General features: G+C 35.5%; 1 protein-coding gene across 2 annotated transcripts; it reads left to right on the forward strand.

Moving 5' to 3' along the window:
• The first annotated feature begins 1101 nt into the window (after window positions 1-1101).
• clic5a (chloride intracellular channel 5a) lies at window positions 1102-11296 on the forward strand. 2 transcript variants are annotated; one of them, XM_038294768.1, is made up of 6 exons: window positions 1102-1851; window positions 7965-8074; window positions 8335-8460; window positions 8541-8647; window positions 9947-10128; window positions 10203-11296. In XM_038294768.1, exons 1-6 carry the CDS (start codon window positions 1141-1143, stop codon window positions 10365-10367), a joined length of 1401 nt encoding a protein of 466 aa, XP_038150696.1. In that variant the 5' UTR covers window positions 1102-1140; the 3' UTR covers window positions 10368-11296. The 2 variants fall into 2 exon arrangements, with proteins under 2 accessions (XP_038150696.1, XP_038150697.1); XM_038294769.1 differs by lacking the exon at window positions 1102-1851 and adding an exon at window positions 4227-4459.
• The last annotated feature ends 5226 nt before the right edge of the window (window positions 11297-16522 follow it).

Genomic DNA, 16522 nt, shown 5'->3' on the forward strand with positions numbered 1-16522 from the left:
ACATTGTAGTTAGTTTCATCTACTTTAGCTATTTTTCTATTTTCACATTATTTATATAGAGATGTAAATTTATAGTTTTGCATGTAGTCTGACCAGAGCCTCATTTTGCAGATGAGTTATGTATCTCCTCTAGGGATGAAACAATCAATCGGATTAATCGGTTATTGAAATAATCGTTTAGTAATTGATTAATCGTTATCTGGAGTGTAGAGACTCTTAAACGTGCCTTTAGCTGACAGAGCGACACATCTTGAGCAGCAATTATACTAAAATTGTGGGGGAAAAATCTAAACATTTTGCTTTTAAGATACAAAATTGTTGTTGTGTTTCATGTGCTCTATCCAGTTTCATTCGTTTCATTCGTTTTAATTTAATAAAATTCTTCTTTAAGCAACGTTTTGCAATCCGATTATTAATCGATTTATCAAGAAAAATGATTGAAAGATTAATCCATTTGCAAAATAATTGCTTGTTGCAGCCCTAATCTCCTCCTTAATTACCTTTGGCCTGTTGGCTTATTCTCTGAGCAATATTCTCCTACCTAGCCTATCGGTTTAGGTCAAGGGTGAACAGTTCCATTTCCTGCAACTTTTAGACGTATCCTTGGTCCGACACACTCGAATCAAGTAAATAAATGATTAAGAGGACTTTGAAGAAATTGAATGCATACAGAGGAGGTGTACACCTAATTTGATTCAGGTGTGTTGGACCAAAGATGAGACTAAAAGTTGCAAGATAGCAGATAGTCAGGACCTGGAATCTACCACATTTGCTTTAAGTATACCCCGACTGCAATGCAGATGTCCTTTTAAAGTTTCAAATGATGTGGGTTGATTCTATTTTGGTGCAATATTAAAATCTGCATGTTAAATCGAAAGGTCAAGTTTAAAAGAAATGTACATTTTTTAAATTTCCCTCATGCAGCCGTACTTATCGTCAAAGGACATTAAGAGGGACAGCGATTTTATGTAGCCATTGAATAACTTTCTTTTAAACCAGAGTTGTACTCTTTTATTGGGATTGCCTTTTAGCCATACATGTCCAAAGTCCTGCGTTGCTCTTTGATAAGATATCCTGCATTGGATAACAGTCCCTCTGCTGTGTACCCTGACACACAGACTGTAGAGTCCTTCAACCAGGATGGATCCCTTCAAAGAGAATGCCTATGAGAGACCAGATGATGAGGAGAATGAGAGAGAACAACGAGAGCACTCCTACCAGAATCAGACATTAGATATGCATGACTTGACCGACCATGTCACATATGAAGAGCCTTCAGAACTAGAGCACATCTATCAGACTCCGTCGGACGACACCTACGAGGTAACCAACGATGCAACATATGAAGAGATTTCCGAGCAGGAGCGCTCCTACCAGAATCAGTCCCCAGCTATCTATGAAATACCCAGGGAGTCCCCCAATGAAGACTCCTCAGATCATTCTTCAGAGCATGAATACACAAGAACTGCAGAGGATGGAACGCCGGTTCCCCGGTCCCCTTCCCCAGAGCAGCCTCCTGCAGAGGAAAGACGAGGCAGTTCCTCTTCTGTCTCATCCTCCTCGTCTTCCTCACCGGCAGAGAGAGACGAGAATCTGGATCACAGCAGGGGCGAGATGGAAGAGGAGGAAAAGGAAGAGAGCGAGGATGAGGAAAAAGAGAAGAACGTGGAGAGACGGGAGAGAATCACAAATATGAACTTGGACCTGGGGGGTCCAGAAATGGAAGTGGAGGCGAAGGAGTCATCGCGCAGATCTTCATCATCGTCTTCATCATCATCATCATCATCCGTCTCTGAGAAAAAGAAGCCAGGGAATAAGGTGGATGGGCCAAACATCTGTCTTTATGCAAGGGTAAGAAAGTTCTTGGTGTGTCTCATGCTCAGATACACAAACCTGAAGGTGATTCTCATTAAAAACATGTCTACAATTGACTGAGCAACTTTAATCATTACATCATCACGCAAACGTCACTGCTGTGTTTGTGTTGTGGCGAGGTGACGAGATGTTAGACTGTTTCTAAATATAACTGTAGTTGAGCCGACAGGAATGCTCTGACTCAGAGGGCCGCCAGTTCTAGGGCGTATGCTGTCCCTCGGCCGTGGCAGCGCAGGTTATCTATCCAGTAACAACTGCATCGCACATACAGAGTCACTCATTACATAATCTGCAGGTTCCACTCTAAAGTCCAGCAGCAATGGAAATGTGAAGGAGATAACTGAGACGGCATGATGGTAGAAATCCAGGGACCAATGTCAACCGTTGGTAGCACTAAAGTTTCACCTTGACAATATGGCTAGATTAGAATAACTGTGAGCACTGATATGTTATCTCTGGATAGATAAGATACCGGCAATACCTTTTTTTTTCATAAGTTGAAAGATCTCATTAAACTGGCATTATTTGATACCAGCAAGTAAGAATTTTATAAACAGCTACAACCTGTGCTGATCAAACCTGCTGCATAACCGTTTGTGTCCGTGTATTAATCATCAAAAAAAAACAACACAAAAGAACGTAGCATTAGATTAAAACGCAGCATTACCACTTAGCACAAATAAACAGTTCAGCATTTAGACCTGAATAAACATCAGTTTTGGTAAATCGTTCTTTTTTCAGAGATCTAGTGGAACATATTTACATCCGGAGGGTTCGAAGTAGCTACTTTCTTTCTGGCTGAAACCATTATCAATTGGCCATAGGAGATTGTTGGAATGTAAATTTGCAATTTAGTTAATTAAGGTCTTGATCAAGTGCATTAAAGTAAGGCAATAAATACTTTACCAGAGAATCCCACCTTTTTTGTGTTTAGGAAACCATCTTTATGACATAGAGGGCCCAACTCTCAAACTGGCTTCTTAAAGTTGGGTAAAAACACCAAAGCTGGGAGTTTCCTATGGGTTGGGTCACTCCCTTTTAAAAGGACTTTGGGCTTTTTGTGTTTAATGTACAAAAAAGATATGCATAGCATAAACAAGGATAGATAATGTATACTTTATACTACTTATTAACATTTACAGCGGCTAACTTGACAGGATACTATCAGTCTTGATTAATTAACTGATTTTTTTAGTTTTATTGCTTCTACTGATAAAGCTATCAAAACACAAACATATCTCACGATAATCTGAGCAGTTCTCTTAAAAGATAAGGTTGTTTTAAACCTGTAAAAGTCATGCATAAAGCTCACTTTATTAAATGTTTGCAGTTTAAAAACAGGGGAGACTGAGAAAAACCTGCAACAAGGTTTAAAGACCTTTTCTTGCAATATATAGTTTTATTTTTAATTAAACTTAATGATAAGTACACAGAGAAATACTTTCCAAATATACCTTTTTTTGATTAACATACCTGTTTAGGCTATACGTATCATTTTTCTTCTTCAGGAACTGAACTGAACTCAAGCTTTCAAACTTTGAACTCACATCTTGAACCTATTAATTCAGCGTTCAGATTTAGATGGTCAGTCATCTAAATGTCGTTATTTTTTTAGGAAGATTTGCAGGAAAAAAAGCTGCTAACAGTTTAAAACAACATTTTCAAGCTGCTGCTTTGCATCTAAATTATGAATGACATGACCTTTGGCCATGCAATGATAAAGAAACTTTATTTGCATATAAGATTGTATGGCTTGCTCGTTAATTACAATAATTAGAATAAGTTCTTCCAAAGTGAAAAAAATATATATTTTTTTAGTTTAAAATATTGTGCAGTAGCGGATGAGGTGAATTCTCAAAACACTTAGTTGCAATAGATTTTTTTTCAGGGGTATTAAAGTAAATGGGGTTAAATAAAACAACAAATGCATACTTCTCTATGTACAAAAACATATTTAAGTAATGTAGTTTCTTCTTTTAATCTGGCACACTATATATTTATATAAAAAAGCTAATTTTTTTGCTGTAAATGGAACTGGACTTGGATATTTCAGTTGAAATATATATTTTTTTTTTAAAGCTGCCATTTCACAGTAGATACAGCCCTGAAGTAAAGAAAGGCGAAGACCCAGATAGCCTGGGGCCCTTTTACTTCTTAGGGGACAGTGTATCAGAGTCATCCAATTATAAGTGAAAGCTGTGGAACCTGCTCCTTCGATTCCACAGAGAGGTTATTTTCTCCTGACTCCGTCACGCCTTGCAGCTGAATCCCAGGGTACAAACTGAACCCCTGCAAACTGGCCCACCCCACCCCACCTCACCTCACGCACTCCCTGTCCTTGTCACGCTCTCTGGCATTCGTCCCCAGCTGATCCTCTGTCAGAGCTGCCATGGGACAGAGCGGACTGCACCCAATGGACTTGGATTAGAATCTGCTGGAAACTGACACGGCTAACCATTAAAATAAAATCCACTCCTTAGCTGTGATACCTAAAGAAGCGAGTCAGTGTTTTGTTCTTTTTTTGACCATGACGGATACTGTAGTGGAGGAGGACAAGGACCCTGATATTGAACTTTTTGTTAAGGTGGGCACATTGTGTGTGTGTGTAAACAACTAGGCTCTCTCTATATCAGCTTCTGTATCATTTCCAAAACAAATTTTCTGCACACAGATTAAAACACAAAAAAAAATGCAGCCCATGCCATAAAGTGTTGTGCATTCGAATAAAAACGCATGCCACAGTTAATATCATTTAAAATCGTCTTTCAAATGTTTAAGTGCAGCTCCTTTAAGAGGGTGCATGCCATGTTGTTGTGGTTGGGTGCTGATTTTCCATGTGTTAACCTGACACCGACCCACATTCATGCACTGACAATCTCTCTCCTTCTCTGGCCCTCTCAATTATTACTGGATTATTTTCACTATTGAGATTAAAAGCTCAAATTATCTTCTGTTAATGTTGCTATGATTTAACATTTAGGACTTTTGCTTATTTGTTAGACAGACACCCCTTCTTTATTCAAGGCAACTGAGTTATTTTAAAAATTAGAGCAGTTGCAAACCTTATAGGAAAGCGAGAATGTTTTATATCTTTAGATATCCCTACATTGTTTCTGAAATATGCGGAAAACTTTAAATATGTGGAAAACTTTAAATATGTGAAAAAAGCATCAGAGATTTTCTCTGAAACTTTTTTTCCTGTGCTGAAAACAGAGGAAAATGGTTTGTTCAAAAGCTTAAAATTATGAAAAATGATACGCTGCAGAACATTTCGGGTCAATTCCTTTCTAAATATGGACTCAAAACCACACTTTTAAAATGTAAAATTTTAAAAATTCGAAGTAGAACATATTTCATGCAACTCAGAACTTGTAGAAATTAAATTGCTAAAAATATTTCCCAAACTTCCAATAGAATGACTGCAAAGCTAGTGTAACCATCACAATGAGTTAAAAAACCTGGAATGTTTATATAAATAATATATATTATTTTTAATCATTTACTGTATTTTATTTAAATGTTTTCATTGGAGCAGTGTTTGCTAATTGTGATGCCTGTTGTCTTTCTGTTTTAACTAGTTTTAGCCCAACAGCAATGTTTACGTAGCTAATTTAACATTGTGTTTTACTGCAGGGTACTTGCTACAAAGAATTGCCCTTTAGGGGATTAATAAAGTCATCGGATTTTGCTATAACTTTTTGCTAAGAAGGGAATCTCAGTTCTTTTTAGGCATGAATGCATTTCATTATAGGACAAAACACAGATTTCAGTAGCTAAAAAATGCGGTTAAAGTGTAAGAACCAGAGGTTCAGATGGGCAGTGAGGCGGTTAATGGAAGCTGTGTGGATTATTAATGCCGGACCTTGTATCTGATTTCAATGCAGTGTTCGGTTACAGTTCTGCTCGTGCAGACTCAAACAAACAATCCCAGCACATGTGAACCTAAGAAACTTTTTATAAAATTTCAAATTAAGCCGCTGTCGCCCTCAAGATGCTGCCAAAACTATTTAGATGCCTGCCTCTAAATATGCAAGAACTTAAAATAGTATCCTAAAAGCTTTCATATAGACTTGGTTTAGTATATTTTTTATTCTTTGTCTCAAACTGCAATGTGCATTATTTGATAATTTGGGTGATAATGAATTGGAAATAATTGTTTTCTATTATGTGTTTATACCATTGTTAATGCTAACGACATTCAGACTCTAAAGTGCAGCAATATGAATGCAATACCTTGTGCAATATCTAATGTGCAATTTGTATCTAATACCTTGTGCAATAACCTGTTTATATATTTGATACCCAATGCAATAACTATATATATAAATTCCCATCAATATTAATACCCCTTTGATACCCTGTGCAATAACCCTGTATAATAATCCAGCTAAATGCTAAATAAGAGACTTCAGCTGTCATATATATATATATATATATATATATATATATATATATATATATATATATATATATATATATATATATATATATATATATATATATATATATATATATATATATATATATATATATATATATATATATATATATACGCCATACACCTTTTCCTCCTTTTGGCATCTTCTTCTTATTTTTGACTTTTGAGCTGTTGGCTGATGTAATGATTAAATTGCTCCATAAGAATATAGGGGAACATGTTGGAAGCGTTTGTGGGTAAAAGAGGATTTCCAAGGGAGGGTGTTATAAATCCCAACATGTGGTCATTTAAAAGAAGCGTCCTTCACAAGCTTCCTGCTGGATCTGTAAATGCTTGTACCCACGATTCAAAGGAAATGGACAAAGATATATAAAGGAAGTCCGGGGTCAGAGGTCAGCTCCCTGTCTGCACTGCTGGGATCCTTCAGTTGGTTCTGAACTTCTGATGCCATCCATGTGGGGGAGTTATGGGTTATGTTATGTTCTATTTGCTGCTTCCACAAAGAAGATGGAAATGAACACCTTGGCAGGAGAAGTGGAAGGAAAATCCATATATGGTCTGCAGAGGAAAAGAGACACCAGCTCCTTTCCTCTCATTATTAAATACGGTGTTCTTCTTCTTAGTTACTCTCATATAAACATGCCTGAGCTCACCTATAGGGTGTGTTCTGGGGTATTCAGTTGTGGTTGTCAGCTCTTGGAGTTACATAGAAAATTTTTTCTCTGTAAAGAGGGATTTAGAACCTGCCCTCCATCCTTTTAGAGAAATTTTCTTTGAATTTACATTTAAATCACAGATTTTTTAAACCAGTTTTAAAAAAAATCTTCCCTTTCTGAGCACATTTTCAGTTAATATACACAAAACCTCATCCCTGTGAGTTTTATTATTACTTTTATTTTTTCCGTAGTGTCCATCATTTTTTCTTTGTGTTTTTTTATTAGAAGAAATACACATGCTGAGGTTTTAAGTTTAACTAGTTTTACTCCCTTTGTAGTCACTCTGTGGGTCTCTGCAGGACAAATCGTACATGAGTTTTGAGACCTCTGTGTCATCAGTGTGATGTTTCTGTTCTTTAAAACCCTGACTTACACAATCAGACACTCGTAGTGTCCAGAAACTCTATAAAAGATTATATAGAAATGCCAAATCTATGAAAAATAATGCAATGAATGATCTAATTTTACATACAAACTGTATGTTCTTTATGTTTAGTCACAAAGTTCAACGACAACTCTAATTAAAAAAAAAATAGAATTTTCTTAAAATTATTTTGTGGTCCAAGATTTATTAATAAAGAATGTTCAGAATCAAAAAATGAGACAGTCTGGAATTTTTTTCAAATATTTTTCATTTTTATTTCAAATCCTACCAATTTTAGCTGGCTTGATTGGGATAATTATTCCCAACTAACATATATATAATCTCTAAAAGAGGATAAGTGGATTTCAGCTGCTGGATATGTCAGATTTACCTGATTAACTAGGCCTCATTTGTTCAATTTGACAGCGAGGACTAGTGGAACTAGCCTTGGGATAAATAGAGTCAGAAAAAGCATGCTGATTTGAAAGTATATTTCTAAATCATTGAGATTAAATGGAATATTCTAATATTTTGTATCTGTTTTTGTGCGTTAACCATGTGTGTGTGACAGGCTGGGAGTGATGGGGAAAGTATTGGAAACTGTCCTTTCTCCCAACGTCTCTTCATGATCCTTTGGTTGAAAGGAGTAGTCTTTAACGTCACTACTGTTGACTTAAAAAGGTAAAATCGTCTTCCTTGTGAGTTTACTTGATAAAGTTAGCTGTAAAATCAATTAAATTGAAACATTCTTGTCATTTGCTGAATGAATTAAACACCAAAGAGGGGTTTAATCCAGATATATGAGCTGATGTGTTGTGTTTGGCAGGAATATGCCATTAAAATGTCATCAAGTTGGATCAAAAACATAAGATATAAAAGTCATTAGCTGATGTTTGATAATATTGTTAATATTCTTAACAAAAATTGGTTATTTTTATCAGAAAACCAGCCGACCTTCACAACCTTGCCCCTGGAACGCATCCACCATTCCTTACCTTCGAGGGAAATGTTCTAACCGACGTCAACAAGATAGAGGAGTACCTGGAAGAGATGCTGGCTCCACCGAAGTAGGTATCACCTATACCTCCGTGTATGACAGGGATGAGCGTACAAACAGCAATCTGACTAAAAACAATCTGCCGTTCAGGTATCCCAGGCTTGCAGCGAAGAACCGTCAATCCAGCGTTGCAGGAAATGACATATTTGCCAGGTTCTCAGCTTACGTCAAAAATACACGACCAGAAAACAATCGCTGTGAGTTCACAACTTATGAGACCATTTTGAAAGAAGTTTAACAGTGGCTCTTAGGAGTCTTGTTTTTTGTTCATTATTGTCTCTTTTTCAGTTTCTTCACTTTTTCTTGTATTTTATTCATTGTACATTTGGTTTAATCTCTTTATGCCTACTGTCCTTTATAAGGTAGTTTCTTAGTGACTTAGTTCTGCTCCATTGGTGTTGATTAGTCTTCCTTCCTCAGCTCCCCTGCTTACATTTTCTCTACTGTAGGCTGTTTCACATTAGGTTTTTTAAATTACACTGTCACAAGTACAGAGCAACGAAATTCACTCTCTACATTTAACCCATCCTGTTGGGGAGCAGCGGGCTCAGGGAGCCAGGCCTCAGTCCATGAGAGTGGGGCTTGAATTCAGAACCTCTGGATTCCACTAGGCCGCCACTCCCCCAATAACATAACCCCCTAATTAATGGAACCTTGATTCTGTCATTCTCCACTCTTCCCTCAGCGTATGAGCTAAGTGGTTTATTTTAATCCTGTAACCGAGCAGTTGAAAGCTTCCTCATGCTCAACCCATGATCCTGCTTGACTGTACATAACATGACTGTACATGACTGTACATAACATGACACCCAGAGCATAATGCTGCCATCACTGTGTTTCACTATCTATTTTCCTGATAAATGTGCTGTATATTCATCACATTTGAAGTTTTAAAGTGTTCAAAAGTATATCTGTAATCTTAAAAGTGTCAAGATTTGGTTTTAAGGTTTATGTTAGGACCCAAAAGCAGAAGCTGAGAGGCAGGGGTGAGATCTTGGAAGGTTTAATGAAAAATCAGGCGGCAAAAACAGGAATCCAAAAATCCAACTTAAAAATGTACATCAAAACAGAAATCCAAAAAAACCAACATGAGAATTGAACACTAACCAGGACAATGGAAACACCAGGGGAAAAAATCATGAGGAGCCAGGGCAGGATGAAATAAGACGAGGAACCAGCAAAGAGGGACTGCAGAGGGAGTGTATTTATGGCTGACTGAACAAAGGTAGGACTAATGAGCTGATAGGGAGCAGGTGTGAGCAGAGCTGGTGAGAAAGCCAAGGGAAAAGAACACAAGGGGGCAGCAGAGGACAGACAGAAAAACCTAAGCAATTTAAATGAATCCAGACACCAATAAAGCTGGAAAAACCTGGCTAAACTTGAAACTGAAAACTTAGAGAAAAACAACAGAACCAAGATAGTTACGAAAAGGGTGTGTGATTTATTTATTTATTTTGCCATGTAATAACATTGAGAGCTGCAAATATGTGTTTCAGCGTTAGAGAAGAGTCTGAACAAAGCCTTGGCTAAACTGGATGACTACTTGATGCGACCAATCCCTGACGAGGTTCAATCTGGACGACATAGCGGCGAGGGTCCTTCCACCCGCAAATACCTAGATGGTGATGAGCTGACCCTTGCCGACTGCAATCTTCTCCCGAAGCTTCATGTTGTTAAGGTAAACTTGCATTCTTTCAATTTCTCTGAATGCGACGCATGAACTCTGGCGCTTTAACAACTTCTCGTCGACAGGTGGTTGCAAAGAAGTATAGAAACTATGACATCCCCTCTGAGTTTGAAGGGGTTTGGCGTTACCTTGACAACGCCTACAAGAGAGACGAGTTCACCAACACATGTGCAGCGGATGTGGAGATCGAGCTAGCCTACCAGGCTGTGGCCAAGAGACTGGAAAAGTGAACGCAGTGTAGTGATAGCCGACAACTCTTGATTATACAAAAACATTTCATATGCTCCTTATAACTAATTTAACGTTTTTAAAACTGATTTGTAAATATAGAGTCAAAATGTGTATTAGCAAGTAGAATAGAGAAGAATGTGGGGTCTAAATGACAAATGTTTGTCTTTTTTGGTCTAATTCATGCTTTTATCAACAAAAACTCAAGTTAAAAAGCAGTGAAGCATATTAAAAACAGATAAAGCCAAGTCCATAGCATTTCTATAGGTAACGTCTGACCAGTAATCTAAAGGATAAAAGCTTTGACAGGGTGTGTGTAGTGAATTGCTTCTAGGAGTGTTTTCTCTAAATCTTATTGAGCAGAATAGCCTAATTTGCAAGCTTTCTACAGCTAATACAACAATGCCATTTAAGCTATGTCAATTGACAAGAAAAAAGTATTATTTTGTGAAAATTAATCTAAATATGTCCTTGAAGCCAGATATTTCATATTATTTAAGCGTATCAAATTATTTATATTTCCTAAATGCAGGAATATTTCTTCATTAAATATCTTCACAGTTCAAAGTTTTGCCTGACGACTTTAGAGAGCCTATTTGATGGTGTCAAAAAAGAATTACAATAATCCATCCAGGAGCATATATTACTGATTTCGGATTATGCCTAAAAAAGAGGCTTAATTTTCAACATCTATAAAGAAAGATTGATTATTTTATTAAAGATTTAACCAGGTTATCAGTCTTAATCATGCAATTTATTTCATTCCCTCAATTGGTTAGAGTAGACTTGAAATGAATGGGTACAGATCAGCACAGAGTAAGCTGTTGGAGGATTGGGGACTGAATTAAATAAATCAGATTTTAAATCCATGATTTTATGTCACTAAGACAACCAAGAAGGTCTGAATAGAGTTGGCATCTGTAGGAGGAAATACCAAGACATTCATCAACATAAAAATGGAATAAAATCTCATATTTAGAGAATGTATGAATGATCAAAGGCACAGGGAGAAAAGAAGGGGCTCAAGACTGGAGCCTTGTGATACCCCTAAGTAAGGCCACCGATCCTCACTTAATACCTTCTTTCAAATAGGTCCACCAAATGGAAACGCCATCGATTTCTTTATAAAATAAGATGCAAAAAAAAAAAAAAAATACAAATAAAAATCCATGTATTAGAGTGTTAAATTGCAAAATCTGTGGCCAGAGCTTAAAGGTAACCTTGGAGCAAGATGGTGGACAAACCAGAAAGTAGGACACACGTGGGAGGATATTCAAAGCCACTGACTCAAGTCAAGCAGTTTTAAACTTGAATATGTATTTAGGGACAGGATGCAAACTAAATTTGATTTTTGATTTAGTTTTTAAATCACATTTTATTCTGTAATTTACCAATATACTCTTAGTGACTATAAACTACCCAAAACAATATAGGATCTAGTTTGCTTTGATGTGAGAGCCTGAGAAATAAAGCAGGTTGTGAAAAAGAAATTGCAACGAAATTGTAAAATTAAACACTTTGGGGATTCATTACAAACAAATTTCTATCTGTATAAAGTGAGCAAAATGCATAGCAAGGAAAGGAACTTACTTTGATAAAGTATCTTAGAAATATACATATGTTTTGTTGATGTATATTTTGATTTTGTTCCTTTATATTTGTATCACAATTAAAATCATAGTGAGATTTTCTAAAAGATTTCTTTAGCATATTCATTGGAAATAAGATTCGGTACATCACAATAAAGAATATGTTATTTTCCTTGCAGTAAGCAGACAGATGGTAGGTTTGCTGATGTTATTCTAAAAAAAACATGTGTTTAAGCCAAAGTAATTGAAGCAGTTGGAGCTTTTCTAAGTGATGCATGTCCTATCCCTTTTCTTTTTTCATTCTGATACCATTATCTCGAAATGTCAGGCCATAATTTCGTTATGTTTAATTAGTCAGAGGCTATAGGACCACACAGTAGGCTCTAGGAGTAGAAGAAGCATGCTTATGAAATGAATGACGCATCTGATTATACTCTATTGTGGTGTTAATTTAGCACACAGTAATGGAAGTTAAGCCTTCTGATCACAAGTGCCTTCGTGGGAATCAAGCTCACTTCTGCTGTACCTTCAGCTTTTTACGTATGTACAGTATATTTTGTGTTTTAATTTATTCAGAGTGATTTTCCACATTGAATATATCCTGCTCTATAGAGCTATGCGTGACAATTATATAAACTTTGAAATGTATTTTAAGATTCTGAAAAAGAGATTGTGTGTGTAAATCATCAGCTTCTATATCAGTGTTCTGTTTTATGATGACAAATGGGAACCTGCTGTGTTTACTATTTTCCATATTTGTATAATAAAAGCTATTTTCTTAGATTGTGCAAAAGAGTTCTGTGTGTTGTTGTTGTTTTATTAACTGTAAATTGCATTGTATTCAAATTAAGCATTAAAACACACATACGTAGGGAGAGAGAGACATTAGAGACAAAAATAGTCAATGTACCCTAATTGCTGTGTTGTATTGTAATAATCTAATAGATGTAAGCATGATTTTTTCAATTGATATTTTGGAAAAAAAATTTTTTTTTTTTATTTAATCATATATTTTTTCAGGGAAATTGCTGAGTCACATAATACTATGACCTATGATTAGAAACTTCAAAGAGCTGCTGCTGTAAAATAAGCCTCAGTAACACCTGGTGACCAGCAGATGGCGCTAAACACACAGTATTTGACTGTATTTTAGGGATCGTCTTAATTTTCTATACAGTCAATGACTAAATAGAAGCATTTTATAATATATTATATATATTATATGTTTCTGATTGTATTACTTTAGAGATAATTTTCAATAAATTTCTCTTGATTCTTCATATTCAGTCATGGCACACTTTCAAATTTGGCAATAAAATCAAATAAAACTATTTTTTTTTAGAAAGTTTTCTCATATTGTTTTCTGGAGTTATATATTACTTTTCAAAAGAAGGGAACTTTCAAAAAAATTACTTCAATAAAAATGTACATACTTAATCATTAGATACACTGCTGTTATGGTATTATCACTATCAATTGCATAAAGTGTGTTGTGCAAAAATGTTATTTTACCAAAAACTTTGATTACAATTTGGTTGATTGATTTGACATATGAAATAAAAAATATCCAATTTAAATGTCTAAATACAGACAACTAAACGCAGAAAGCATGCAGTTTTATTAAGTGCACAAGTAAAATTACATTTACAACAGTGTGCACACAGTAATTTGTTTTCTAGTTTGATATGTTAAATTTGAATTTATCTCATCTTATATGTTGAGGAACTATAATAATTAGAAAAAAGCTGCATCTTTACATATCCAGAGACTTTTTTTATGTTAATTTTTGTGAAGACCAGCTATTTCTGAGTCTTATCATATAGTATATAAAACGATAATTATATTAGCTCTGGCTGTATTTTAGTTTTTTTTTTTTTTTTTGAAAAAAGTGAATTTCAAGTATTTTACAGTCTTTTTTAGCGTTGTCTAAATTTTAACTATATCCATATTCTCAGCAGCTCTAATAAGTTTTTGTAGGCTACTTTGTTTTTTCAATACAGCTCTAGGAATTGATGTCCCGTAGCTATATAATAATGATAATAATTAAAAAAATAATAATTATAATAATGATTTAACTTTATTGATCTCACACTGGAGAAAATTACCTCTGCATTAAATCCATTGTGCGGCGCCTGGGGCACAGTGTGGGGTTAAAAATGGAGGTGAGAAAGGGAGAGGAGATACTAGTAAAAGATAGACGGAGGGAAAAGAGAGGGAAAGAAAAAAAGAGTCAGAAACACAACTGCATGAAACAAGAGGGTTGGAAAACAGATAACAAAAGAAACAAAAACACACAGGCCACAAAAAGAGCGATTATCCCATAGATGCCCAAGCATATACATTTATGTTGATTCCACAAGATGGTTCAGAGTTGTATGTATCTGCAGCTTCAACTTAGTATTTTGAATAAGTATGTATCTGTGGACACCTGGAACCAAATGCCTGTTGTATATATGCATAAGTTTGCAGGTGTATAATCAGTTTACAAACCCTCTTCAGAAGAATATGCTCAACAGCAGGCGTGAGTGTCCTCAGACCTGCCCTGCTAGCAGATCAGGACAAACATAGAGGCAGGCAAAGCCACGGATATCTTAAAGTAGCTACAAAATTAGAAATTTGTTTTATCAGATTACAGCTTCTTTTGCCACCTGTTTAGTACGTCCCCTACCTAGGAATTTGTAACATGTTACTTGTTATTTTTATTGATGATATGTATGTTTTGTATTAGAACTAATGTTTCCCCAAGTAGTTTATCTAATTAGGAAAGTTCCTCTGTCAGGATAAAAAGTCATCTTCATTATGTACATGGAAAAAATTTAGTAAGGGAATGAGAGCGGTGTCCTTGATCTAAAAACATAGTGTAATATTTTGATAAGGCTGGAGTCATTGAAGTGTATGATGTAATGATGCGTTGATGTGGTATACTGGAGTTGTATAAAATGCTTCTCTAGCTGTGATTTTGGACCGACTTGAACGAGAAGTTATGACTTCTCAGGAAAGAACCAGAGAGAGAAAGCTTAAAGGTGTGAACAAAAAGCTTTCCTTTACAAACATAGTTTTCTTTTATATATTAGGTAACCTCAAATACCTTTTTAGAAAAGCTGTAATTAAAGATGTATCTAAATACCTGAACAGAACTAAAGTAGAGTTGAAAAATGAATTAGGGACATATACCATAAGACTGTTTTTGCTCCTTTTTATTCAAAATGCATCAATTTGGGAGTGGGTATATTGGGTATATGTATTTAAAAGGTTATTTTTTTAGTGAATTAAACTAAATTGAATTGAACATATACATAGAAAATATACATTGATCAGCAAATTAAGATGTATAGTTATTTATTTATCATTTATATTTTATGTTATGATACGGAAAAGGATGAGGGCCGCTAAAAATATTTTTCAAAGTCAGGGAAAAAAGTCAACATTTTGAATTTAATCTATATCAATGCATTGTTGTTTTTTTAAACCATGTTTTTATTTTCACCCACACTGTTTACATTTGATCACTGCTGCAAATCAAGAAATGGAAATGTTATAAAAGCTGTACAAAACGAAATTTTGTTTTGTATGCACTCCAGAGGTGTCAAGTACTTAAGTACACTTTTTGGGTATCTCTACTTTACTCCATTACTTATTTCTCTTCCTACTTTTGACTTCTACTAATTACATTTTCACACAAGTATCTGTACTTTCTATTCCTAACATTTTTTAAACAAACGTTACTTGTTACTCTTGGGTTCGGTTTAATGTTTATAAATATTTATTTCACGTCATGTGCGCCATCCAATGCAGATCATTGGCTCCATCCACATCTAGTGAAAACTAGTATAATTGGATGAGTCATTTAAAGCAAACACTCTTTGGTTAGTTAAAGGAAATCATCAGAAGCAAGCAGGTTTGAAGAACATGCTACAATGTTGGATTCAGAAAAAGATGTTGAAACGTCTGAAAGGTCGGACACAGGCGAGAGCGTATCGGGAGACGGAGACCAACAAGACCTCACTCATCCTTGGCCCTATCTCAAAGAATTTTTCTAAATAGTCGAAAAATTGAGATTTCAGTTCATATAGTGGCATCTGGCTGTTTTTTTTTTTTAATGTTACTTTATACTTTTATACTTTAAGCAGTTTTTGGAGCACATACTTTTTCACTTTTACTTGAGTAAAGAGCTCAAGTTGATACTTCAACTTTTACCAGAGTGTTTTTAAACTGCAGTATTATACTCAGGGGCGGATTTAGGAAATTTGAACTCAGAAAACACTCAGAACAACACTCTGGAGTACTTTTTTGATATCTCAAATGCATCTGGAGATCTGGGAGGCTTCTTGCTGTCTGCTGACATTCAAATAATGGAGGTCTATGGTGCCCGAGACAGAAAGGTCCATAAAAGTCCACAAAAAACGTGTCAATATTCCTCCAAACTGCTTGTCCAATGTATTCCAAGTGTCCTCAGTGGGTAGAATCCAGAATTTACTCGAAACGAAGTCATTTAGAAGGTTTTTAGAGCATAAACAGTAGTGTATAGGATTTCCTGAAAGCGCGCACATGCGAGCTCACGACGCTAC

The sequence above is a fragment of the Cyprinodon tularosa genome, unplaced genomic scaffold (genome assembly GCF_016077235.1).
Source record: "Cyprinodon tularosa strain WSP-4 unplaced genomic scaffold, ASM1607723v1 ctg344, whole genome shotgun sequence".
Classification (NCBI taxonomy): domain Eukaryota; kingdom Metazoa; phylum Chordata; class Actinopteri; order Cyprinodontiformes; family Cyprinodontidae; genus Cyprinodon; species Cyprinodon tularosa.

Excerpts from the sequence above, each read along its gene's own strand:
- clic5a (XM_038294768.1), top strand. The coding sequence starts at position 1,141 with ATGGATCCCTTCAAAGAGAATGCCTATGAGAGACCAGATGATGAGGAG. Across the intron at positions 8,075-8,334 it reads ACTACTGTTGACTTAAAAAG|AAAACCAGCCGACCTTCACA; the intron begins GTAAAATCGTCT and ends TATTTTTATCAG. Across the intron at positions 10,129-10,202 it reads CGAAGCTTCATGTTGTTAAG|GTGGTTGCAAAGAAGTATAG; the intron begins GTAAACTTGCAT and ends TCTCGTCGACAG.